This window comes from Bos javanicus, chromosome 3 (assembly GCF_032452875.1).
Source record: "Bos javanicus breed banteng chromosome 3, ARS-OSU_banteng_1.0, whole genome shotgun sequence".
Taxonomy (NCBI): Eukaryota; Metazoa; Chordata; class Mammalia; order Artiodactyla; family Bovidae; genus Bos; species Bos javanicus.
Window position 1 is genome coordinate 35,200,080 of NC_083870.1, and position 27,631 is coordinate 35,227,710.

At 38.3% G+C, this 27,631-nt stretch overlaps 1 protein-coding gene across 1 annotated transcript in view; it reads left to right on the forward strand.

Moving 5' to 3' along the window:
* The window catches only part of LOC133245173 (mitochondrial adenyl nucleotide antiporter SLC25A24-like), a 108,068-nt gene that overhangs the window by 64,716 nt on the left and 15,721 nt on the right, over positions 1-27,631 (forward strand). The window contains exons 6-8 of the mRNA XM_061413155.1: positions 6,838-6,990; positions 7,812-7,919; positions 25,091-25,232. Coding sequence (XP_061269139.1) covers positions 6,838-6,990; positions 7,812-7,919; positions 25,091-25,232 — 403 coding nt within the window. The remainder of the gene's footprint in view (positions 1-6,837; positions 6,991-7,811; positions 7,920-25,090; positions 25,233-27,631) is intronic.

A 27,631-nucleotide genomic window follows, 5' to 3' on the forward strand; every position in this document is an offset into this window, starting at 1 on the left:
GCAGAAGACACAGGAGACACAGGTCAGGTTCCTGGGTGGGGAAGATCCCCTGGAGGAGGAAATGGCAACTGACTCCAGTATTTTTGCTTGAAAAATCCCACTGATAGAAGATAGAAAAAAAAAAAAAATCCCATGGATAGAGGAGCCTGGCAGGCTACAATCCAAAGAATCTCAAAAAGTTGGATATGACTGAGCAACTAAGTACTACGTTGGGTATTCTGAAATTGTACAATGTGAGTTTAGGTAGGTTCTTTTCAACCCATTGTGCTTGACACTTGGTGGGCTCTTCTTAACCGTAAACTTAGGTCTTTCCTCAGCATTAGTGTATTCTAGTGTTTCCTCCTTAGTTTTCTTCAGTTTATTCTCTCTGGAATTCTTCTGGTTGAATGGTTGAATGTGGTACCTCCCAGACTGACCTCCATGCAGCTTGTGTGTGTGTGTTAGTTGCTCAGTTGTGTCTGACTTTTTGTGACCCAATGGACTGTAGCCTGCCAGATTCCTCTGTCCATGGGATTTTCCAGGCAAGAATACTGGTATGGGTTGTCATTCTCTTCTCCAGAGGATCTCCTGACCCAGGGATTGAGCCAGGGTCTCCTGCATTGCAATCTTATCTTTTCATAAATATTTTTATTACTATGTCATTTTACTTGACATTCTGGGACATTTCTTCAGTACTGTTTTTTAACCCTTCTATTGAACTTCTTATTTTAGTAATCACAGTTTAAATTTCTGAGAGCTCTTTTTATTCTTTTGATTGATCTTTTTTCATAGTGTCTTTTCTTGTTTGGTATTTCTTAAAATGAATTCAATATCATCTTGATTCTTTCTGAGGACATTACAGGGTTCTTTATGTTGTTTTGTTTTAGTTAACTGTAGTTTCCTAAATTGTCGCTATTTTCTGTGAATTTAATTATTCTGTTTATCTTAGTTTTGGGTTCTATGCTGCCTTTCCTCCTTCACATATATTATGACCCTTTATTGTTCTTTTATATTAAAAATGAAGAATGGATATTTTAGGTAGCTTGTATAGATTTCTTCTGCAGTTGTGTTTTCTAGCTATGTTTCTCCCACAGATTTTTTTCTTTTTTTACAAATTGAGATATAATTGACTTATTATATTAGTTTTATGTGTACAGTATAATGATTCAGTATAGGTATGCATTGCAAATGATCACCACAATAAATCTAGTTAACATCCATCACCATATATAGTTACGTTTTTTTCTTCTGATGAGTTTTCAAATCTACTCTCTTAGCAAATCAGAATTTCTGTTATAAAAGGAATTTATACATCTGTTTATTTGCATTGTCTTTCTGTCACCAAGAAAATCAAGGAATGACCACAAGAAATAAATCCCTGTGAGTCAGCCTTTTGAAAACTCCACACGTTTTTTTTGTAGTCTCATTATCAGCTTCACTCTTCTTCTGTGTAGGGCAGGCTTAAGCTTCTGCACTCCGCACTCTCCACCTCTCTGCTCTGGGACGCTGAGATAGAGGACCAGGGGGCAGCAGCCCTTCTCAGGTCTAGCCCTGCTCTGCTTGTAGCACTGTCACTTTTCCTTCATATACATTGACGCTAAAAATTAGAATACTCATGGTGAATTGAACCTTTTGTCACTGTAAAGTGATCTTTGTCTCTGTGAATGCCTTTAGTTCTGTTTTGTCTGACATTAACATAGATGCACTCCCTACTCTTGCTTGGGATTTGTGTTATATATCCATTGTCCTTCTTTTACTTTCAGGCTTTCAGCATTTGTATGTTTTAGATAAGTTACAGGTAAATGGCATATAGGTGGTTTTTATTTTATTTTATATATTTTTCATTTGTTTGGCTTGCCAGCATGGCTTGCAGGATCTTAGTTCTACTGTGGATTGAACCAGGCCCTTGGCAGTGAAATCACAGAGTCCTTACCACTGGACTGACAGGGAATTTCCTGGATTTTGTTATATTTTAAACTGGAAGACTTATTTCATTTAACTGTTGGTATACTTACTGATATTTTGTTCAAGGCTGCCATCTTATTTTATGCTTTCTATTTGTTCTGCATGTTCTAAGATTTTCTTATTTTCTTTCTTGCCTTCACTTATATTTTTTAAAGTTATTCTACTTTTTCCCCCCTCCATTAGTTTTTGATGTTGTTTTTTAAAATATCACTTGGAGTAATAACTTGAGGAACTATGATGATGATATCCAACTTGAGACTAGATTTTTATTTGTTTCTGTTAGGTGCTTGGGAGGACTATCAATCTGGGATCACATTATTTAATTCAGATTTGAGTCTTGAAGTTCCCAGAACCACCCAGGTGATACAAAGCCATGCTATAAGTCCTTGCAGAGGCTGGTTTCTTCTGGTTTACCCTTACCATAAGGGGATAGACCTGCAAAGTCCCAGTTTAAAGTGTAGATGGTTCTTCAGAGACCTATACCTTCAGTGAGCCCTGAGCTTTGTCTTTTGTTTTCTGTTAACCCAGTGAGGCAACAAAACAATGAGTTAACTTTATAATTGTTTTTTCTGGGTCCAGAAATACACTTGAGTGCTAATCCTACCTTTCTGGATTTTCTCTTCTCTCCTAGATACTGGCCTTGGAATACGTCTCTGTCTTGTTAGCTCATGGATACCTTTAAGAAAACTTTAAGAAATAAATATGCCATTGGCTTTTTCAGTTATCCTTACTTGGAAGTACATTCCTTCCTTATTACCCAGCTTGCCATTACTGCAAGTGAATTCTATACATCAGTTCAGTTCAGTTTAGTCACTCAGTTATCTCCGACTCTTTGCCGACCACGTGAACTGCAGCACGCTAGGCCTCCCTGTCCATCACCAACTCCCAGAGTTTACCCAAACTCGTGCCCGTTGAGACGGTAATGCCATCCAACCATCTCATTCTCTGTCGTCCCTTCTCCTCCTGCCCTCAATCTTTCCCAGCATCAAAGTCTTTTCAAATGAGTCAGCTCTTCACATCAGGTGGCCAAAATATTAGAGTTTCAGCTTCAACATCAGTCCTTCCAATGAACACCAGAACTGATCTCCTTTAGGATGGACTGGTTGGATCTCCTTGCAGGCCAAGGGATGCTCAAGAGTCTTCTCCAACACCACAGTTCAAAAGCATAAATTCTTTGGTGCTCAGCTTTCTTTGTAGTCCAACTCTCACATCCATACATGACTACTGGAAAAACCATAGCCTTGACTAGACAGACCTTTGTTGGCAAAGTAATGTCTCTGCATTTTAATATGCTGTCTAGGTTGGTCATAACTTTCCTTCCAAGGAGTAAGCGTCTTTTAATTTCATGGCTGCAGTCACCACCTGCAGTGATTTTGGAGCCCCAAAAAATAAAAGTATGCCACTATTTCCCCATCTATTTGCTGTGAAGTGATGGGACGGGATGCCATGATCTTAGTTTTCTGAATGTTGAGCTTTAAGCCAACTTTTTCACTCTCCTCTTTCACTTTCATCAAGAGGCTCTTTAGTTCTTCACTTTCTGCCATAAGGGTGGTGTCATTTGCGTATCTGAGGTTATTGATATTTCTCTTGACAATCTTGATTCCAGCTTGTGCTTCTTCCAGCCAAGCGTTTCTTATGATGTACTCTGCATATAAATTAAATAAGCAGGGTGACAATATACAGCCTTGACTTACTCCTTGTCTTATTTGGAACCAGTCTGTTGTTCCATGTCCAGTTCTAACTGTTGCTTCCTGACCTGCATATAGGTTTCTCAAGAGGCAGGTCAGGTGGTCTGGTATTGCCATCTCTTTCAGAATTTTCCACAGTTTATTGTGATCCACACAGTCAAAGGCTTTGGCATAGTCAATAAAGCAGAGATAGATGGTTTTCTGGAACTCTCTTGCTTTTTTGATGATCCAGTGGATGTTGGTAATTTGATCTCTGGTTCCTCTGTCTTTTCTAAAACGCACTTGAACATCTAGAAGTTCGTGGCTTACATATTGCTAAAACCTGGCTTGGAGAATTTTGAGCATTACTTTACTAGTGTGTGAGATGAGTGCAATTGTGCAGTAGTTTGAGCATTCTTTGTCATTGCCTTTCTTTGGTATTGGAAAGAAAACTTACCTTGTCCAGTCCTGTGACCATTGCTGAGTTTTCCAAATTTGTTGGCATATTGAGTGCAGCACTTTCACAGCATCATCTTTCAGGATTTGAAATAGCTCAACTGGAATTCCATCACCTCCACTAGCTTTGTTCGTAGTGATGCTTCCTAAGGCCCACTTGACTTCACATTCCAGGATGTCTGGCTCTAGGTGAGTGGTCACACCATCATTATTATCTGGGTCATGAAGATCTTTTTTGTACAGTTTTTCTGTGTATTCTTGCCACTTTTTCTTAGTATCTTCTGCTTCTGTTAGGTCCATACCATTTCTGTCCTTTATTGAGCCCATCTTTGCATGAAATGTTCCCTTGGTATCTCTAATTTTCTTGAAGTGATCTCCAGTCTTTCCCATTCTATTGTTTTCCTCTGTTTCTTTGCATTGATTGCTGAGGTAGGCTTTCTTATTTCTCCTTGCTATTCTTTGGAACTCTGCATTCAAACGGGTATATCTTTCCCTTTCTCCTTTGCTTTTTGCTTCCCTTCTTTTCACAGCTATTTGTAAGGCCTCCTCAAACAGCCATTTTGCTTTTTTGCATTTTTTTTTCTTGGGGATGGTCTTGATTCCTGTCTCCTGTACAATGTCACATACCTCCATCCATAGTTTATCAGGCACTCTGTCTATCAGATCTAGTCCCTTAAATCTATTTCTTACTTCCACTGTGTAATCATAAGGGATTTGATTTAGGTCATACCTGAATGGTCTAGTGGTTTTCCCTACTTCTTCAATTTCAGTCTGAATTTGGCAATAAGGAGTTCATGATCTGAGCCACAGTCAGCTCCCAGTCTTGTTTTTGCTGACTGTATAGAGCTTCTCCATCTTTGGCTGCAAATAATATAATCAGTCTGATTTTGGTGTCCATCATCTGGTGATGTCCATGTCTAGTGTCTTCTCTTGTGTTGTTGGAAGAGGGTGTTTGCTATGACCAGTGGTTTCTCTTGGGAAAACTCTATTAGCCTCTGCCCTGCTTCATTTGCCTGTTACTCCAGGTGTTTCTTGAATTCCTACTTTTGTATTCCAGTCCCCTATAATGAAAAGGACATCTTTTTTGGGTGTTATTTCTAAAATGTCTTGTAGGTCTTCGTAGAACCGTTCAACTTCAGCTTCTTCAGCGTTACTGGTTGGGGCATAGACTTGGATTACCGTGACATTGAATGGTTTCCCTGAAAACGAACAGAGATCATTCGGTTGTTTTTGAGATTGCATCCAAGTACTGCATTTCAGACTCTTTTGTTGACTATGATGGTTACTCCATAAGGCTTTTGATATGTAGTCACATTTATCATACATTACTTTTCCTAGTACTGTATGAAACTACCTGTTTCCCTGTATCCTCCCAAACATCAGGTTATATTATTTTATAAAAGATTTTGCTGGCAAGAGAGACAATAATTGGTGCACCAAAATTTCCAAAAGGATCTAAATACTGAAATGAATCTTGTCACTTGTATTTTTATCTTACTAATGCTCTGAACAGAGAGGCCAAGGGATGACGCAGGAGGGCAGTTGGCTGGTAGGAAGGCACGTAGGTAGACTGATTAATGGTCACCTAGGCAGGCACCCATTTAAAGTGGAGTCTACCTGGGACTCCCTGAAGCTAGAGTGACTGGTGCAGGAGAGAGTGGGTATGCAAGGGCTTAGCTCAGTGACTGTATACAAGCCAGTTCAGAAAGATTTCCTTATGTTCTATGTTGACTGAATTTTAACTCTCTTTTATAGATTTATTGCACAAATTAAAGTAAACCTATTTATTACTATGGCTGTAAAATACAGGTATCATTCTGAGTTGTGTCTTTTTCTCCTCAATAGAGAGTTGGTAATTATCTTCATACTGGTTCTTGTTTTTTGTTTTTGTTTTTTTTTTTTCATTTTTGGTCAGTTTTTCCTCCTTTTCTCTTCATATGTTTTACAATGAGCCTGCTGATCCCCTCCACATTTACTAGGTATGCAACTATCATACTACAGCCATCAGACTGCTGCCAGTCTCCTTAAAAACAGATATATAGCTCTTTAATACCTCTTATTTTAAAACCACTTTTGTAGCTTCTTTTACTGGACTATATTTGTTGAATTATCTTTTATTTTTCCCATTATCTTCATTCACATGTTGAGTCATATTGCTCTGGGTTTAATTTTTCTCATGTTAATGCAGTATAGTCAATGTCTAGAGCACATTCTCTGATACTGTCTTAAGACAAGTGTATATCTCTTTTCTAATATGTGCCCTGGAAAAGGTTTCAGATTTTGGCCACAGAGTTAGTTGGATTCCGCTTTCTTTTCTCTGCTTTCACTGACCACACTGATCACCCTTGTTAAAGGCCTCATAGCCAATTGTTAGCAATAAGTTCTCTGAGTTTCTGTGGACTTAACTTTTCAGAAATGTTGCTTCCCTGACACTTCTCTTGAAATGTACACCCAATTTCACTCTTCCTGATGGGAGAGTCATTGTTCATCCCTCTGAGGAGGGGGCAACAAAGCAACTATGTCTGCAGCATAATCTTGTGTCCCCTGTGTAAGGTGTCCTCTTCTTAAGCTATAGTGCAGGGATTAAAATAAACATGGCTCAAAAGCTGTCCAATCACCCCAACAGCTGCTGTTTCCCCAACAGGAGAGACCTTCCATATTTTAGGAACTTCAACTCTGTCCTGCCAATCACATGAAAATTACAATATGTGGTTTTCAAAGTTCTTCAAATCGTATTGTGATTTTCAAAATTCTTCCTTTCCTTTTCAAGGCTCAGAGTTTAGAAACAAAGAATGTGAAGATAATGAGCCATTTAATAGAGATGATGAAAGAGGGTGGAGTCATTTCTTTGTGGAGAGGAAATGGTACGAATGTTTTCAAGCTTGCTCCTGAAATAGCTGTTAAGATCTGGTCTTATGAACAGGTAAAAACCACACTGCCTATGACATTTATTAACAAGGGCATGTTATTCAGTTTTACTTTTTAAAAAATCAGTTGGGGTTATTACAAAACAAAGGGAAGTAGTTGTTTATCTGTGTTGGAACATTACTATAAAGTTATGTAATTATATTATTATTATATAATTGTGTGTGTGTGTTAAGTTGCTTCAGTCATGTCCAGCTCTTTGTGACCCCGTGGACTGTAGCCTGCCAGGCTCCTCTCTCCACGGGATTCTCCAGGCAAGAACACGGGTTTATTTGTCATGTCATGTTGCTTCATTATAACATGGCTGCCATCAAAACATATTGCATAAGGTTCTCAGTTGTTTCCATCTCAGAATTTTCCATTTTCTTTATATTTATTGCTTATCATAATCAACACTTGTTGAATGTTTGCTATATACCTTATTTGCTGTATGTCTTATTCTAAGCAAATTGAGGTACAAGATAAAGTCTCTACTGTTAAGGTTGAGGCCTCCTATCTAATATACATGACTATATTTAGGTACTAGGTAATGCAAGAGACACGGGTTCGATTCCTGGGTCAGGAGGATCCCCTGGAAGAGGATATGGCAACCCACTCCAGTATTCTTGCCTGGGAAATCTCATGGATAGAAGAGCCTGGTGGGCTATAGTCTGTGGAATCGCAGAGTTGGACATGACTGAGTGACTAAGCAGCACGAAAATGTGGATTATAGTTTTAAACTATAAATTAAATGCCTGGGTATCCACTGATATTGAATGACTTGCATGCCTCTTTGAACTTTTTCAATGCTAACATATCTTTGAACTCTTGTTAATACAGTATAAGGAGTATCTTTCTTCTGAAGGAGGCGAATTAGGAATACTTGAGAAGTTTGCTTCTGCTTCTTTGGCTGGTGCCACTTCTCAGTCTTTTATTTACCCCTTAGAGGTAAGTGCTGTTGAAAAAGATCTGTTATCCTTAATGGAAATTATGGCTAATTTTTTTTCAAATGAGCCAGAATCCTCTTATTATTAGTAGCTATTGAGTAGAGAAAATCTGTTGCTAGGGCAGTGTTACCAGATCTGTGATATCTAAGCTGGCATTTCTGTTGCTTTGATTTGTATCATATTTTATTTTACTAAAATATAAATATCACTTATATTTACTTATATAAGTGATATAGTATTTGTCTTTCTGACTTTGCTAAGTATGATAATATCTAGGTCCATCCATATTGTTGCAAATGGCATTATTTCATTCTTTTTGATGGCTAAGTAACATTCTGTTGCGTGTATGTGTGTGTGTGTGTGCATATATATAAATGCACACACACACACATACCACATGTTCTTTATCCATTCATCTGCCAATGGGACATTTTGTTGTTGTTATTTTCTTGCATTTTCCCTTCCATATGAACATTAGAATTGGCTTGCCAAGTTTCTTAAAAAAACCAAAGTAAACCAAATTGGGATTTTGACTCTTAGTTGTATTTAGTGAATTTGGGGAAGAAATGACAATTATAATATTGAATTTCTTTTTTGCCCAGCAATGAGATATGTCTTCCTTTCCATTTAGATCTTTTCTTGTATTATTTGATAAAGTTTATAATTTTCTTATACAGGTCTTGTGCATTTGAGGCTTTTATTACTAGATACATTGTGGTATTTGTTGCTGTTAATGTATTTCATTAGATTTTGCTAATGTTTACTGTTTGTATATATGAAAACTCCTGAATTTTTAAGTTAAACTTATATCCAACCACTTTACATTACTCTTATTAAATAATCTGGAAACTCTTAAGAGTTTCTTTTAATTCTTGTTTTCCTGAAATTTTATCATGAAATGTGTAGATTCTGACCCTTTTCTTTCATCAGTTAATTTCAGATCTTTTTAATGATCTTTTTCCCGGCTCTGGGAAATCTACTATTAAATAATTTTGGATTTTGCTTTTCTTTTTGATCTTTCTGTATATATATATGTATTCTTTATCCATTGATTTATTGATGGACACTTTGGTTGCTTCCATATATTGGCTATTGTAAATAATGCGGCAATGAACATAGGGGTGCATATATCTTTTCAAATTAGGGTTTTTGCTCTCTTCAGAAAAACACCCAAAAGTGGTATTGCTGGATCGTATGGTAGTTCTATCTTTAGGTTTCTTTGAAGAACTTCTGTACTGTTTTCCATAGTGGCTGCACCAATTTATATTCCCACCAACAGTGCTCAAGGGTTCGCTTTCTTCACGTCCTTGCCAACACTTGTTATTTGATGTCTCTTGATGATAGCCATTCTGATAGGTGTGAGGTGATATCTCATTATAGTTTTGATTTTCATTTCTCTGATGATTTGTGATACTGAGTATCCTTTCATGTTTGTTGGTCATCTGTATGTCTTCTTTGGAAAAATGTCTACTCAGGTCTTCTGTCCATTTTTTTGGTGGGGAGTTTGATGTTGAATTGTATGAGTTCTTTGTATATTTTGGATATCAACCCCTTATCAGATATATAATTTGAAGATATCTTCTCCCATTCAGTAGGCTGCCTTTTTGTTTTGTTGATAGCTTCCTTTGTTGTGAAAAAGCCCTTTGATTTAATGTAATTTCATCTGTTTATTTTTGCTTTTGTTTCCCTTTGCCTGAGGAGACATATACAAAAAATATTGCTAAGACTGATGTCAAAGTGTACACTGCCTATATTTTCTTCTAGGAGTTTTATAGTTTCAAGACTTAAATTTAAATCTTTAATCCATTTGGAGTTTATTTTTGTAAATGATGTGACAAAGTAGTCTGGGTTGACTCTTTTGAATATAACTGTCCAGTCTTCCCAGCACCATTTATTGAGATGGCTGTCTTTTCTGCATTGTACCTCCAACATCTTGCCTCCTCTGGCATTATTTATAATTAGCCATATAAATATGGGTTTATTTCTTGACTCTCTATCCTCTTCCATTGATTTATGTGTCTGTTCTGGGTCCAGCACCATACTGTTTTGTTTGCTGTAGCTTTGTAGTATAGTTTGAAACCAAGGGGTATGTTACCTCTGGCTTTCTTCTTCTTTCTCAAGATTGTTTTGGCTATTTATGGTATTTTGTGTTCCCATACAAATTTAAAAATTGTATTTGTCCTAGTTCTGTGAAAAATGCAATTGGTATTTTGATAGAGCCTACACCAAATCTGTAGATTGCCTTGAGTAACATAGTCATATTAATAATATTAATTCTTCTAATCCATGAGCATAGTTATCTTCCCATTTGTTTGTGCTGTCTTTAGTTTCTTTTATCAGTGTCTTACAGTTTTCTGGTACAAGTCCTTTATCTTTTTGGTTAGATTTATTCCTAGGTATTTCATTATTTTTGATGCAATTGTAAATGGGTTGTTTTCTAATTTTCTCTTTCTGTTAGTTTATTGTCAATGTAAAGAAATACCAACAATTATGTTTCCACATGTCAATTTTAAAAATTGCTTTGGCAGGTGGATTCCTAACCATTGGGCCACCAGGAAAGCCCTGGATGATAATTTTATATTCTGTAACTTTACTGAATTCCTTTATGAATTTTAGTAGTTTCCTTGGTGTCAGCTTTTTAGTATTTTCTATATAGTATCATCTCACCTGCAAACAATGACAGTTTTACTTCTTTCCAATTTAGATCCACTGACTACTGTGGCTAGGACTTCCAATACTATATTGAATAAAAGTGGTTTAGTGAGCATCTTTTTCTTGTTCCTGATCTTAGCTTTTCACCATTGAGTATGATGTTGGCAACAAGTTTGTCTTATATGGCCATTATTATGTTGAGGTATATTCCCTCTATGCCCACTTTCTTGGGAGTTTTATCATAAATATATGTTGAATTTTATCAGGATTTTTTTCTGCATCTTGAGATGATCACATGATTTTTTATCCTTCAATGTTCATGTAATGTGTGACATTGATTGATTTGCAAATATTGAACTGTCCTCCTAGATGAAATATAATCTTGAATTCCTCTGAGGATTTAAATTATTTTTGTTTTAAAGTCTATGATTTGTTTTGCTATTATTTATTTTTTATAAATTCCAAGTTAATGAATACAAGGAACACCCAGAGACCCTGGATTAATCATGAAGGTGATTAATTTTAGAGCTATGAGTCAGAGCAGATGTATAAAATTTAAATACATTCAGAATATATTTTTCTGTCATGATGATACTTCTTTACTCTTTTTATAAGAATGAAACATCCAATTTTTAAAAACAATACAGATTTTCCATGTGGTTTTTGAATTTTAAGATTATTTTCTCTTCAAAGTATAAATTGACCTGTGTTTATCTGGCAGTATTTATATATAATCTAGGATAAGCAGTATGTCCTTCAGATTGTGTAGCTTTATATATGCACAGTAAAGAAGCAACTGATCTAGTAGGAGATAAGGAGATTCCTGCAAATACATTTCTATCATAGCATTTCTCAATGAAAAATGAATAAATAGTATAACAATTAAGGCTCACCAAGTTTCTTTCCCACTTGTAAAGAAACAGCTTATTTCATGCTAAACTTCAATGTCAGCAGAGTTTTCTGTGTTTTCCATTAGTCCAAGGAAACTCTGGATACTCTACACAGATTTCAATAAACATTTTGCCTTTCTCCATACAGGTGTGTGTGTGTGTGCGCGTGTGTGTGTATTTGTGTAGAGAGAGAGAAAGTTGGAAACGTTGTGTCCCTTTACCTTTAAAAATTTCGGTGTGAATTTCCTTAGAATGAAGAACTTTCTTTTATATATTGTCAAAATCAGGAAATTTATCAGCAGTACAATACTATTATCTAATCCACAGTCCTTATTGAAATGTAATTAATTGTTAATTGTTCTAATAATTGTCTTTATAGTAATTTCTTTTTCCAGATCCAATTCAGATCACGTGTCAGGTCTCTTTAACATTCTTTCACCTGGATAAGTTCCTTAGTCTTTTATTTTCTATTTTTTGGGTCTTTCTTTGTGTTGGAGAAGGAAATGGCAATCCACTCCAGTACTATTGCCTGGAAAATCCCATGGACAGACGAGCCTGGTAGGCTACAGTCCATGGGGTTGCAAAGAGTCAGACACGACTGAGTGAGTTGGTATTTGTGTGTGTGTTCTTATATGTGTGTGTATATATATATATATATATATATATATATATATGGTTTAAAAAACCTACTGCCATTCACAAGCTGTGTGTATATGTATACATGTGTTGATGTTTGTGAAATCCTAATATCAGTTTATTAGGATACTTATGTTGGAGATGGAGGTTGTAGGAGCTTCATTTTTCTTTTAGGTTTCTTTCCTGAACCTATCTGACACATAGTATTATGTAAATTTAAGGTGTTCAACAGTTAATTTGATACATTTATATATTATAGCAATATTTAGCACTACAATCATACTCATAGTTATTCTTTCTTTTTAGTGGTTGGAATAAATAAGTTCTAGTCTTTCAGCAAAGAGTCGGACACAACTGAGCGACTGATCTGATCTGATCTGAGTCTCTCAGCAAGATGGTTGATTATAGTACAAGATTGTTGTCTGTATTCACTATACTGTGTATTCGATCTCTGCTACTGCTGCTGCTAAGTTGCTTCAGTCGTGTCCGACTCTGTCCAACCCCATAGACGGCAGCCCACCAGGCTCCCCGTCCCTAGGATTCTCCAGGCAAGAACACTGGAGTGGGTTGCCATTTCCTCTAGAGCTTAATTATTACTTGTTGCAAGTTTGTACCCTTAAATTGCATCTATCTTACCTGCCCCACCTCTTATGCCCTGGTAACCACCATTTTACTCTGTTTTTGCAAGTTTGGCTTTTTAGATTAAACATATATGTGATACTGTACTGTACTTGTCTTCCTCTGTCTGATTTATTTCACTTAGCACACTACACATGGCAGAATGTCCTCCTTTTTCATAGGTGAATAACATTCTATTATATACATATATGTATGTATATGAACGGACAAAGAAGATATATATGCATATATATATCTGTTGATGAGCTTATTTCCGTATCTTGGCTGTTGTGAATAGTGCTACAGAATAGTGCTAAACATACAAACATAGTAGTGCATGTATCTCTTTGAAATCCTGTTTTCATTTCTTTTGTGTATTATAACCAGAAGAAGAATTGCGGGGTCATAGAAGGCAATGGCACCCCACTCCAGTACTCTTGCCTGGAAAATCTCATGGACGGAGGAGCCTGGAAGGCTGCAGTCCACGGGGTCACTGAGCGTCGGACACGACTGAGCAACTTCACTTTCACTTTTCACTTTCATGCATTGGAGAAGGAAATGGCAACCCACTCCAGTGTTCTTGCCTGGAGAATACTAGGGACGGGGGTGCCTGCTGGGCTGCCTTCTCTGGGGTCGCACAGAGTCGGACACGACTGAAGCGACTTAGCAGCAGCAGCAGCAGGGTAGATCTTCTTTTAATTTTTTGAGGAACCTCAAACTTGTTTTCCATAGCGGTTGGTCCAATTATATTCTATTTTGGGTTCCTTATCTGACTTACAGTGCAATAATAGCTGTGGCTCACTAGTATGTAATTTAGACAGAAAGAAGAACAGCTGGATTCAGATACTTTATCTTCCTGCAAAGTTAAGTTCAGGAATTTGGTAAAAGCACTGTATTTGTATTTAAGCACTGTATTTGTAACATGTGTGTGTATGTGTGTGTGCTCAGTCGCTCAGTTGTGTCCAACTCTTTGTGACCCCATGGACTGTTACATAGTAGTATGCAAAAGTAAAATATTCCAAGAATAAGTAGGAAAATGATAGCAGGTATACTGTCATTGAAAATACAGTTTGACCTAAGATTTGCTAACTGTAGCTCACACATTTGGCTGTAAGTAAAACTGGACAGTACTCTGGGCTATTGGACTGTGCCAGGAAGATCTGGAAGCTTGAAAAGATTACAGGCTTTTACAAAGGCTACATTCCTAGTCTTCTGACTGTCATACCATATGCGGGTGTAGATATCACTGTTTATGAGGTGAGTTTGTTTCTATGATGGCCTTACATCAGATTTATTAGATCTGAAAATATAATACAATTGAAAAAATTTAAATCAAAAATACATTTAAAACTGAGTGAATAGAAAACATATTTTTCTTTTTACAGTTTGTTTTTCTGGCTTCTCTTTCTCAGGATTGTTTCTATAAGTATTGTTTTCTATAAGCTTGTTTTCTGTAAGTATTGACCTTGACCTTTCCTTTCCTTTCCCTGCACACAACCCACTCCACCTTAGTGACTCCATCTGTTGCTGGGTTTCTATAGCTGGTATGTCAGTAACTTGCAGCTGTTTTTAAAACCTCTCTCCTGATCTTCAGATCACCAGGGAGATTGAATGATGCTGTTTTGCTCCCCATTTTTTTCTAGTGTCAGAAGTCTGATTTGGCTCATGTTACTTCTGTTCTGGGGTTCCTCGTGAATAATTTCTGGTTATAGTAATCATCTATTCCAAATCAATTATAGTCACTTGATTCAGAAAAAGGAAGAGAAGAATGGAAGTTCTTTTCTGGGGAGGAAAGTAGGAGTGCAAAATAATAATGACCTTTTTTTCTCTGTTAGTAGTGTCCAGTTTCACTTTGGTCATTCTCTGTGGCTGATCCTAACAGACCATCAAGCATGACATTCACTGTACAACTCCCTCGTTTTTTAGTAATCCTGAGTACCTTCCAACCCACCAAACTTATTAATTCTTACCCGTTAGGATAGCAGTCATATATGGATGTGAGAGTTGGACTGTGAAGAAGGCTGAGCGCTGAAGAATTGATGCTTTTGAACTGTGGTGTTGGAGAAGACTCTTGAGAGTCCCTTGGACTGCAAGGAGATCCAACCAGTCCATTCTGAAGATCAGCCCTGGAATTTCTTTGGAAGGAATGATGCTAAAGCTGAAACTCCAGTACTTTGCCACCTCATGCAAAGAGTTGACTCACTGGAAAAGACTCTGGCGCTGGGAGGGATTGGGGGCAGGAGGAGAAGGGGAGGACAGAGGATGAGATGGCTGGATGGCATCACAGACCCGATGGACGTGAGTCTGAGTGCACTCCGGGAGTTAGTGATGGACAGGGAGGCCTGGCGTGCTGCAATTCATGGGATCACAAAGAGTCGGACACGACTGAGCCACTAAACTGAACTGAACTGAGGATAGCAGTTAGGATTGTGGACTCAGACTGCTCGAGTACAAATTATGGCTTCATAATTTGCTTAACCTCTCTGTGCCTGAATCCTCTCACCTTAAAAGTGAGGATGTATTCATTCAATAAATAATTACTGAGTTGCATGTACCACGCTCTGTTCTAGGTACACCAAACAGAAGAGACAGAAAGTCCTATCTGTAGGGAGATCAACATTCTTTCACTGTGAGACACACAATAAACTTTCGAAGCATGGCATATGGTAGTAATAGGGTTGTGAAGAAAAATGAAGCAGGAAAGGAGAGTAGATAGTTTAGTCACTGGAAGGGCTTCCTGAAAAGATACCTTCTGAGTAAAGACCAGAGGATGTGAGGGGGTTGAGCCACACATACACGTACAAAGAGGACATTTAGGGTGGATGCATACCTGTGCAGCTGGAGCAGAGTAAGCCAGAAGAGATTAGTAGGAGATAAAGTCAGAGATCTGCTGGGTCGGGGCAGATTTCTCAAGACCTTGCAGATTGTAGAAGGGACTTTAATTTTTGCTCTAGGTGAAATGGGAAACTGTTGGAAGGCTCTGGGCATAGGAATGCCATAGCTGACAAGATTTTCTATCATAAAAACTTTATTGAGATATAATTCATATACCATTTTAAAGTGTACAGTTCAATATAGTCACAGGTTGTACAACCATCCCTACTATTTAATTCAATAACATTTTTATCACTCCTAAAAGAAACCCTGTACTCATTAGGAATCACTCCCCACATCCAACTCCTCCACTCCCTGGAAACCACTAATCTGTATTCTGTGTCTATAGATTTGTCCAGTCAGGACACTTCATATAAATGTAATTATACAGCATGTAATGTTTTATGACTGGCTTCTTTTCACTCAGAAATATGGTTTCAAGTTTCATCCATATTATAGCATTTATCAGCATTTCATTCTTTTTTTCTGAATCAGTTCTGTTCAGTTCAATCACTCAGTCGTGTCCGACTATTTTCGACCCCATGAATTGCAGCACGCCAGGCCTCCCTGTCCATCACCAACTCCTGGAGTTCACTCAAACTCACGTCCATTGAGTCCGTGATGCCAATCCAGCCATCTCATCCTCTGTCATCCCCTTCTCCTCCTGCCCCAAATCCCTCCCAGCATCAGAGTCTTTTCCAATGAGTCAACTCTTCACGTGAGGTGGCCAAAGTACTGGAGTTTCAGCTTGAGCATCATTCCTTCCAAAGAACACCCAGGACTGGTCTCCTTTATAATGGACTGGTTGGATCTCCTTGCAGTCCAAGGGCCTCTCAAGAGTGTTCTCCAACACCACAGTTCAAAAGCATCAATTCTTTGTTGCTCAGCCTTCTTCACAGTCCAACTCTCACATCCATACATGACCACTGAAAAAACCGTAGCCTTGACTAGACGGACCTTTGTTAGCAAAGTAATGTCTCTGCTTTTGAACGTGCTATCTAGTTTGGTCATAACATTCCTTCCAAGGAGTAAGCGTCTTTTAATTGCATGGCTGCAGTCACCATCTGCAGTGTTTTTCGAGCCCCCCAAAATAAAGTCTGACACTGTTTCCACTGTTTCCCCATCTATTTGCCATGAAGTGATGGGACCAGATGCCATGATCTTCGTTTTCTGAATGTTGAGCTTTAAGCCAACTTTTTCACTCTCCTCTTTCACTTTCATCAAGAGGCTTTTTAGTTCCTCTTCATTTTCTGCCATAAGGGTGGTGTCATCTGCATATCTGAGGTGATTGATATTTCTCCCGGCAATCTTAATTCCAGCTGTGCTTCTTCCAGCCCAGCATTTCTTATGATGTACTCTGCATGTAAGTTAAATAAGCAGGGTGTCAATATACATCCTTGATGTACTCCTTTACCTATTTGGAACCAGTCTGTTTTTCCATGTCCAGTTCTAACTGTTGCTTCCTGACCTGCATATAGGTTTCTCAAGAGGCAGGTCAGGTGATCTGGGATTCCCATCTCTTACAGAATTTTCCACAGTTTATTGTGATCCACACAGTCAAAGGCTTTGGCATAGTCAATTAAGCAGAGATAGATATTTTTCTGAAACTGTGTTGCTTTTTCCATGATCCAGCGGATGTTGACAATTTGATCTCTGGTTCCTCTGCCTTTTCTGAATCCAGCTTGAAACATCTGGAAGTTCATGGTTCACATATTGCTGAAGCCTGGCTTGGAGAATTTTGAGCGTTAGTTTACTATCATGTGAGATGGCTGCAATTGTGTGGTAGTTTGAGCATTCTTTGGCATTGCCTTTCTTTGGGATTGGAATGAAAACTGACCTTTTCCAGTCCTGTGGCCACAGCTGAGTTTTCCAAATTTGCTGGCATATTGAGTGCAGGACTTTCACAGCATCATCTTTCAGGATTTGAAATAGCTCAACTGGAATTCCATCACCTCCACTAGCTTTGTTCGTAGTGATTCTTCCTAAGGCCCACTTGACTTCACATTCCAGGATGTCTGGCTCTAGGTGAGTGATCACACCATCGTGATTATCTGGGTCATGAAGATCTTTTTTGTATAGTTATTCTGTGTATTCTTGCCGCCTCTTATTAATATCTTCTGGTTCTGTTAGGTCCCTACCATTTCTGTCCTTTATCGAGCCCATCTTTGCATGAAATTTTCCCTTGGTATCTCTAATTTTCTTGAAGAGATCTCTGCTACTACTGCTAAGTCACTTCAGTCGTGTCCGACTCTGTGCGACCCCATAGACGGCAGCCCACCAGGCTCCTCCGCCCATGGGATTTTCCAGGCAAGAGTACTGGAGTGGGGTGGGAGAGATCTCTAGTCTTTCCTATTCTGTTGTTTTCCTCTATTTCTTTGCATTGATTGCTGAGGAAGGCTTTCTTATCTCTTCTTGCTATTCTTTGGAACTCTGCATTCAGATGCTTATATCTTTCCTTTTCTCGTTTGCCTTTCGCTTCTCTTCTTTTCAAGCTATTTGTAAGGCCTCCTCAGACAGCCATTTTGCTTTTTTTGCATTTCTTTTCCATGGGGATGGTCTTGATCCCTGTCTCCTGTACAATGCATGAACCTCCGTCCATAGTTCATCAGGCACTCTATCTATCAGATCTAGTCCCTTACATCTATTTCTCACTTCCACTGTATAATCATAAGGGATTTGATTTAGGTCATACCTGAATGGTCTAGTGGTTTCCCCCACTTTCTTCAATTTTAAGTCTGAATTTGGCAATAAGGAGTTCATGATCTGAGTCACAGTCAGCTCCCAGTCTTGTTTTTGCTGACTGTATAGAGCATCTCCATCTTTGGCTGCAAAGAATATAATCAATCTGATTTTGGTGTCGACCATCTGGTGATGTCCATGTGTAGAGTCTTCTCTTGTGTTGTTGAAAGAGGGTGTTTGCTATGACCAGTGCATTCTCTTGGCAAAACTCTATTAGCCTTTGCCCTGCTTCATTCCGTACTCCAGGGCCAATTTGCCTGTTACTCCAGGTGTTTCTTGACTTCCTACTTTTGCATCCAGACCCCTATAATGAAAAGTTCATCTTTTTTGGGTGTTAGTTCTAAAAGGTCTTGTAGGTGTTCATAGAACCATTCAACTTCAGCTTCTTCAGCATTACCAGTTGGGGCATAGACTTGGATTACTGTGATATTGAATGGTTTGCCTTGGAAGTGAACAGAGATCATTCTGTCGTTTTTGAGATTGCATCCAAGTACTGCATATTGGACTCTTTTGTTAACCATGAAGGCTACTCCATTTCTTCTAAGGGATTCCTGCCCACAGTAGTAGATATAATGGTCATCTGAGTTAAATTCACCCATTCCAGTCCATTTTGGTTCACTGATTCCTAGAATGTTGACGTTCACTCTTGCCATCTCCTGTTTGACCACTTCCAATTTGCCTTGATTCATGGACCTAACATTTCAGGTTCCTATGCAATATTGCTCTTTACAGCATCAGACCTTGCTTTTATCACCAGTCACATCCACAGCTGGGTATTGTTTTTGCTTTTGCTTCATCCCTTCGTTCTCTCTGGAGTTATTTCTCCACTGATCTCCAGTAGCGTATTGGGCACCTACTGACCTGGGAAGTTCATCTTTCCGTATCCTATCATTTTGCCTTTTCATACTGTTCATGGGGTTCTCAAGGCAAGAATACTGAAGTTGTTTGCCATTCCCTTCTCCAGTGGACCACATTCTGTCAGACCTCTCCACTATGACCCGCCCATCTTGGGTGGCCCCACACGGCATGGCTTAGTTTCATTGAGTTAGAGAAGGCTGTGGTCCGTGTGATCAGATTGACTAGTTTTCTGTGATTATGATTTCAGTGTGTCTGCCCTCTGATGCCCTCTCGCAACACCTACCGTCTTACTTGGGTTTCTCTTACCTTGGACGTGGGGTATCTCTTCACAGCTGCTCCAGCAAAGTGCAGCCGCTGCTTCTTACCTTGGACTAGAGGTATCTCCTCACTGCCGCCCCTCCTGACCTTGAACGTGGAGTAGCTCCTCTCGGCCCTCCTGCGCCAGTGCAGCCACTGCTCCTTTTTTCTGAATATTATTCCATTATATGGGTATACTATCTCTTGTTTGCCTCATTCATCAGTTAATGGACAATTAGCTATTTCTACTTTTTTACTATTATGAGTAATGGTGTTATGAAATTGAGTACAAGTTTTTGTATAGACATATGTTTTCATTCTCTTGGATATATATCTAGGAGTAGAATTGCTGTGTCATTAGATAACTCTATGTTTAACCTCTTGAAGAACTGCCAAACTGTTTTCCAAAGTGGCTATACCATTTAATTTCCACCAGCAGTGAATGAGGGTTCTGAGTTCTCCACATCCTTGCCAACACTTGTTATTATCTGTCTTCTTGATTTTGTTATCTTTGTGAATAGAAAGTGGTATTGTTGTCCATTATTAATTTGTTTTTTTTTCTTGTTTAGTTGTAGTTCTTTGCATATAATAGGTACAAGTGCCTTAGATATTTGATCTGCAATTATTTTCTTCCATTCCATGTATTATCTTTTACAGAAAAGTTTTAAATTTTGATGAAGTCAAATTTATTTATTATTTCTTTTGTTACTATTGTATTTGGTGTCATATATAAGAAACCACTGCCTAGTCCAAGAACACAGAAGATTTATATCTTCTAAGGGTTTTATGTTTTTAACTCTTACTTTAGGTCTACTATGCATTTTGAATTAATTCAATATGGTGTTAGGCAGGAGTTTAACTCCATTCTTTTGCATGTGGATATCCAGTTGTATCAATAACATTTGTTGAAAAGACTATTTTCTCCACTGGATGGGCTTGGCAATATTATTGAAGTTAACCATATATGTTAAAGGTTTACTTCTGAACCCTCAAATTCTATTTCATTGATCAGTATATCTGTCCTTACACGAGAACCACAGCTGCCTTAATTGGTGTGGTTCTCTAGTAAGTTTGAAATTAGAAAATGTGACTTCTCTAGCTTTTTCTTTTTTCTCTCCGAATTGTTTGGGCTATCCTGAGTCCCTCATATTTCCATATGAATTTTAGGATTGACTGAGCAACTAAGCACACACACAGTGTTAGAAGAAGTCCATCTAGGATAATGGACAAAGCTTGAGAAAATGGTCTTTGATATGTTGGGAGACTAAATGATCAAGGGAAATATGCACAGAAGACCCAAATAGACATTTCTCTAAAGAAGACATACAGATGGCCAATAGGCACATGAAACAATGCTCTATCAGTAACTATTAGAGAAAGGTAAATCAAACTACAATGAGGTATCACCTCACACCAGTCAGAATGGCCATCATTAAAAAAATCTACAAATAATAAATCTAGAAAGGATGTAGAGAAAAGGGAACCCCCCTACACTGTTGGTGAGAATTAAGTTGGTGCAGCCACTTTCTGGAGAACAGTATGGAGGTTCCTCAGAAAACTAAAAATAGAATGATCCCGCATTTCTACTCCTGGGCATATATCTGGAGAAAATTAAAATTCAAAAATGTACATGCACCCCTATGTTCATGGCTTCCCTCATAGCTCAGTCGGTAAAGCATCTGCCTGCAATGCAGGAAACCCAGGTTTAATTCCTGGGTGGGGAAGCTCCTCTGGAGAAGGAAATGGAAACCCACTCCAGTATTCTTGCCTGGAGAATCCCATGGACAGGGGTGCCTAGCAGGCTACAATCCACGAGGTCACAAGAGTCGGACACGACTTAGCGACTAAACCACCGACACCTGTGTCCATAGCAGCACTATTTACAATACCCAAAACATGGAACCAACCTGAACAACTATCAACAGATGAATGGATAAAGAAGATGTAGTACATATATACAGTGGAATACTACTCAGCCATTAAAAGAATGATTTGTAGTCATTTGCAGCAACATGGATGCAACTAGAGATTATCAGACTAAGTGAAGTAAGCTAGAAAGAGAAAGACAAATACCATATGCCATCACTTTCATGTGGAATCTAAGATATGGCACAAATGAACCTATCTATGAAACAGAAACAGTCACAGATATAGAGAACAGACTTGTGGTTGCTAAGGGGGAGGGATGATAGGTGAGAGTGGGACCGGGAGTTTGGGGTTAATAGTTGCAAACTATTATATATAGCATGTATAAACAACAAGGTACTACTGTATAGTACAGGAAACTATATTAAATATCCTGGGATAAATTATAATGGAAAAGAATATAAAAAATGTATATATGTGTATAACTAAGTCACTTTGCTGTACAGAAGAAATTAACACAACATCGTAAATTAACTATTGTTGTTCAGTTGCTCAGTCATGTCTGACCCTCTGAGACCCCATGGACTGCAGCATGCCAAGCTTCCCTGTCCTTCACCATCTCCTGGAGCTTGCTCAAACTCATGTCCATTGAGTTGGTGATGCCATCCGACCATCTCATCCTCCATCGTCCCCTTCTCCTCCTGCCTTCAGTGAGTTGGCTCTTCGAATCAGGTGGCCAAAGTATTGGAGCTTCAGCTTCACCATCAGTCCTTCCAATGAATATTCAGGACTGATTTCCTTTGAAATTTTGGATTGATTGCTTTGATCTCCTTGCTGTCAAAGGGACTCTCAAGAGTCTTCATCACCACCATTCAAAAGCATCAATTCTTCAGCGCTCAGCCTTCTTTATGGTCCAACTCTCATATCCATACATGACCATTGGAAAACCATAGCTTTGACTATACAGACCTTTGTTGGCAAAGTAATGTCTCTGCTTTTTAATACACTGTCTAGGTTTGTCATAGCTTTTCTTCCAAGTAACAAGTGTCTTTTAATTTCATGGCTGAAGTCACCACCTGCAGTGATTTTGGAGCCCAAGAAAATGGAGTCTGTCACTGTTTCCATTGTTTCCCCATCTATTTGCCATGAAGTGATGGGACCAGATGCCATGATCTTAGTTTTTTGATCTTTGAGTTTTAAGCTGGCTTTTTCGCTCTTCTCTTTCACCTTTATCAAGAGGCTCTTTAGTTCCTCTTCACTTTCTGCCATAAGAGTGGTGTCATCTGCATATCTGAAGTTATTGATATTTCTCCCAGCCATCTTGATTCCAGCTTGTTTCGTCCAGCCCGGCATTTCACATGATGTATTCTGCATAGAAGTCCAATAAGCAGGGTGACAATATACAGCCTTGATATATTCCTTTCCCAATTTGGAACCAGTCTGTTGTTCCATGTCTGGTTCTAACTGTTACTTCTTGACTTGCATACAGGTTTCTCAGGAGGCAGGGGCTTTCCTGATGGCCCATGCGGTAGTGTCTGCCTGCAATGCGAGAGACCTGGGTTTGATCCCTGGGTTGGGAAGATCCCCTGGAGAAGGAAATAGCAACCCACTCCAGTACTCTTGCCTAGAAAATCCCATGGACAGAGGAGCGTGGCAGGCTACAGACCATGGGGTCACAAAGAGTCGGACATGACTGAACGACTTGACTTCTCAGGAGGCAGGTAAGGTGGTGTGGTATTCCATCTCTTTAAGATTTTTCCACAGTTTGTTGTGATCCACACAGTCAAAGACTTTAGTGTTGTCAATGAAGCAGAAGTGGAAGTTTTTCTGGAATTATCTTGCTTTTTCTGTGATCCAGTGGATGTTGACAATTTGATCTCTGGTTCCTCTGCCTTTTCTAAATCCAGCTTGAACATCTGGAAGTTCATGGTTCACATACTGTTTAAGCCTAGCTTGAAGGATTTTGAGCATTACTTCGCTAGTATATGAAATGAGTGCTAGCAGGTGAAATTAACTATACTTTGATAAAAAATAAATTTAAAAATTCTAAGTAAATCTGATAATTAATCAAGTTGGGGAATCATTAAATGAGGAAAGGCCTTAAAAGTAGTGTACTAGTTTGTTAGGGTTGCCATAACAAAATATCACAGACTAGGTGGCTTGTGTAAGAGAAGTTGTTTTCTCACAGTTCTGGAGACCAGAAGCCCAAGATCAAGGTTTCTCTGAGAGCTCTCTCCTTGGCTTGCAGATGGCCAGCTCCCTCTGCCCTCACATAGTTTCCTTTGTGTGCCAGCACATATGTATCCAAACTTCTACTTAAGAGAACACCAGACATACTGGAATAGGGCCCACTCTGAATAAGGGTTTCCCAGGTGGCACAGTGGTAAAGAATTTGCCTGCCAGTGCAGAAGGCAAAATAGACCTGGGTTTGATCCCTGGGTTGGGAAGATCCCCTGGAGGAAGAAATGGCAACCCACTCCAGTATTCTTGCCTGGAAAATTCCATGGAGAGGGGATCCTGGCAGACAACCAAGCATGTGTGAATACAAACTCTCCACTCTTAATGCCTAATGAAATTAACTTAATTACCTCTTCAGAGACTTTATCCATGAACAGTGACATTCTGAAGCCCTGAGGGTTAGGGCTTCAACATAAGAATTTTGGTGGTGGGGGGACACAGTTCAGCCCATTAGAAGTAAACAGTGGCATTGCCTGGTATCTTTAGATTAAAATAATTATTTTGATATTTCAAAACCACTTAATCAGTCATTTAAAGCATGATCTGGACACTCTAGAGGTGGATTTCTGAGACCCTTTCTAAGGGTCCTTGAAGCCTGAACTATTTTCATAATATGAAGATGTTATTTACCTTTGTCACTTTCATTCTCTTGCAATGAAAGAGGTTTTTTTCCCCCCAGATTAATGATAACATTCCTCTGCTTGTTAATAAGAACATATTCTTCAGTTTAAAATTTTTCTGTTTTAATGTCTCATGTGATAGATAATATTGATAGATGTAACCTATATAAACAAAAACTTTTTGGAGTCCTCAAGGATATTTTAGAATGTAAAGGAGTGCTGAAACAAAAATACTACTGTAAGAAGAAATGCAACTTGACATAATAAGCTTCCGTAAAGATTAGGCAACCAGGGAACTAAAGTCCAGATTCAGTTTCCATCAATAAGGTCCTCTAATCTCATGGTGTTTTTATGCATAGAGAACACCTCTGGCTAATTTTGATTGCTAGGATGGTGCTTAGGAAAAGAGATAATATTTAGATAATTTGAGTCCTTGAAATGTTGAAAAGAAAGTGAAAGTCACTCTTTCGGGTCTGACTCTTTGTAACCCCATGGACTATGCAGTCCATGGAGTTCTCCAGGCCAGAATACTGGAGTGGGTAGCTGTTCCCTTCTCCAGGGGATCTTCCCAACCCAGGGATTGAACCCAGGTCTTCCACATTGCAGGTGGATTTTTTACCAGCTGAGCCACCAGGAAAGTGAAATATTGAGGGCTTTATTAATTTGCATTAAATTATGTGAAAAGTTAGCAGTTCAAAAATATATATCCTATGGCTTTTGCTACTCTGTACTGGATTACTGCATTCTGCATTTTATATACTTTGCTAATGTAACACAGAAGATAGCAAGGAGTCTGACTGTGGTGAGAAAATATATTAGCATTTTATTATCTTGGTTCTTCTTTAACAGCTGTTAAAGTGTATTGTTACTTTGTTCTCTGTCAGCTTTTGAAGACTCACTGGCTAAACACTCATGCAGAAGACCCTGGACTGGTGATTTTGACGGGATGTTGTGCCTTCTCTAACTTTTGTGGTCAGTTTGTCAGCTACCCACTGAATCTAGTGAGAACTCGCATGCAGGTTCAAGGTGAGTTTTTGTGAGAAGGATGATAGTTACAAAACCCCATGTGATTTAGGACTTTTACTTTCTGCTCTGAAGAATGTCTTAGAATTCTCCTCCTTACCATCATTCATGTTAGTTTTTTTGAAAAGACTAAATTAGGAAATCCTCTTCATATGAGTTTTAATGGTCCTATTTATTTGAAATTGAGTTTTAAAGATCAAATCTAAACTTCATAGCCACATGAAGATGGGATATTCTGCCTTAGGTGGTAGAATTAATGTCTCCATGCCAAAGGTATCCAGTCTATTCTTGAACTAGAGTTTACAAGATTGTGATAATGAAGGATTCAAAAGTTAGGTATTTATCTAAGTGACTTTTAAAGGATTTTTGCAAGATGGTATATAGTGATTCAAATTCATTTAAAAAGAAGTTGATAAAATATCTGCCAATTATTAGAAAAAATTTATCTGTTGAATTCAGAAAGAGTCTGACAACTGTTGATTGTAGGAGTTGTTACATATATATATATATATATATATATATACATGAAACTACCAACTAGATTAAGACAGTACATTTTTAGCATTACAGAAGGTTTCTTTATGCCTTTCCCAGTTAATAAACATTCCACACCAAAGTAATTATTATTCTGATTTTATCACCGTTTATTAGTTTATCTGTTCTTAAAAACTGTGTACTGTCTTGGAGAGTCACTGTTACATGTAGTCTTTTTCTTTGCTCTATGCTGCTGCTGCTAAGTCACTTCAGTCGTGTCCGACTCTACGCGACCCCATAGACTGGACTATGCAGCCCACCAGGCTCCCCGTCCCTGGGATTTTCCAGGCAAGAACACTGGAGTGGGTTGCCATTTCCTTCTCCAGTACATGAAAGTGAAAAGTGAAAGTGAAGTCGCTCAGTCGTGTCCAACTCTTAGCGACCCCATGGACTGCAGCGCACCAGGCTCCTCTGTCCATGAGATTTTCCAGGCAAGAGTACTGGAGTGGGGTGCCATTGCCTTCTCCATCTTTGCTCTATAATATTCCAATTTATCCATTATACTATCGATGGCCATCTGGGTTGTTTCTGTTTTGGGGCTATTATGAATAAAATGGATATGAATATTCATGTACTTGTCTTTTGAAAAACATAAGCATCTTTTTTGATTATAGAATAAATGCATATTCAACTTTAGTGGATATTGTCAAATTTGTTTTCCAAAATGCTTATTTCAGTTTGCATTATAAAAGCAATCTATAAGTCCCAGTTGCTCATCTTTGTTAGCACTTGTTATTGTCAGTCTTACAATTTAGATATTCTGCTGATGTACAATAAAATCTCTTTGTGACTTTTATTAGTGTCTAGTGATTTTGAATATTTTTTATGTGCTCATTTACCATTTGTATAGTGGTGGTTTAGTTACTCAGTCATGTCCAACTCTTTGTGACCCCATGCACTGTAGCCGGCCAGGCTTCTCTGTCCATGGAATTCTCCAGGCAAGAATACTAGAGTGGGTTGCCACTTCCTTCTCCAGGGGATCTTCCTGACCCAGGGATCGAACCCAGGTCTCCTGCATTGCAGGCAGATTCGTTACCAACTGAGCCATAAGGGAAGCCTTACCATTTGTATATCCTCTTCTATAAAGTGTTTTTGTCCACCAAAAATTACTGGATTGCTTCCCCTCCGCCCCTGGATTTGTGGTAGTCCTTTATATATTCTGGATACAAGTCGGTTGTCAAATTTGTATACTGCAAACATTTTCTTCAAGTCTGTGGCTTGTATTTTCAGTCTTTTAAGGGTATCTTTTGATGAACAGATGTTCCTCACTTTCTTGAAGTACAAATTACTAATCTTTTCTTTTGGTGTTTTGTTTAAAAAACTGCCTAACACAAGATCACAAAATTTTTCTCTTTTCTACTAGAAAATTTATCATGTTACCTTTTCTTATTTAGGTCTGCAACTCAGGATATTTTGTGTGTATTTATAGTAATGAAAGTAAAAACTTATTTTTTTCTCATCTAGATCAATTTATTGAAAGGATCATTCTTTCTTTATTGCATTGTGGTAAATCAGGTTACTCTAGTTGTATGGTCCTGTTTCTGAATTCTCTACTCTGTTCTATTTAAATACTTATATTAATAAGTATATTGTTTTAATTATTGTAGCTTTATAAGAAATCTTCATATGTATTATACGCCCTTTAATGTTGCTGCTTTTCAAGATTATCTTAGAAATTTTTGGCACTTTGCATTTTTACATAAACTAAAACCATCCTGTTAATTCTCACATCAAAAAACCCAAGATTTTGATTGAGATTATTTTGATTAATAATGGTAATTGAAATTAATTTTTAGATTAATTTAGGAATAATTTATATCTTAGAAGTCCATGAACATGGTATACCTCTTCACTTATTTATTTAGGTC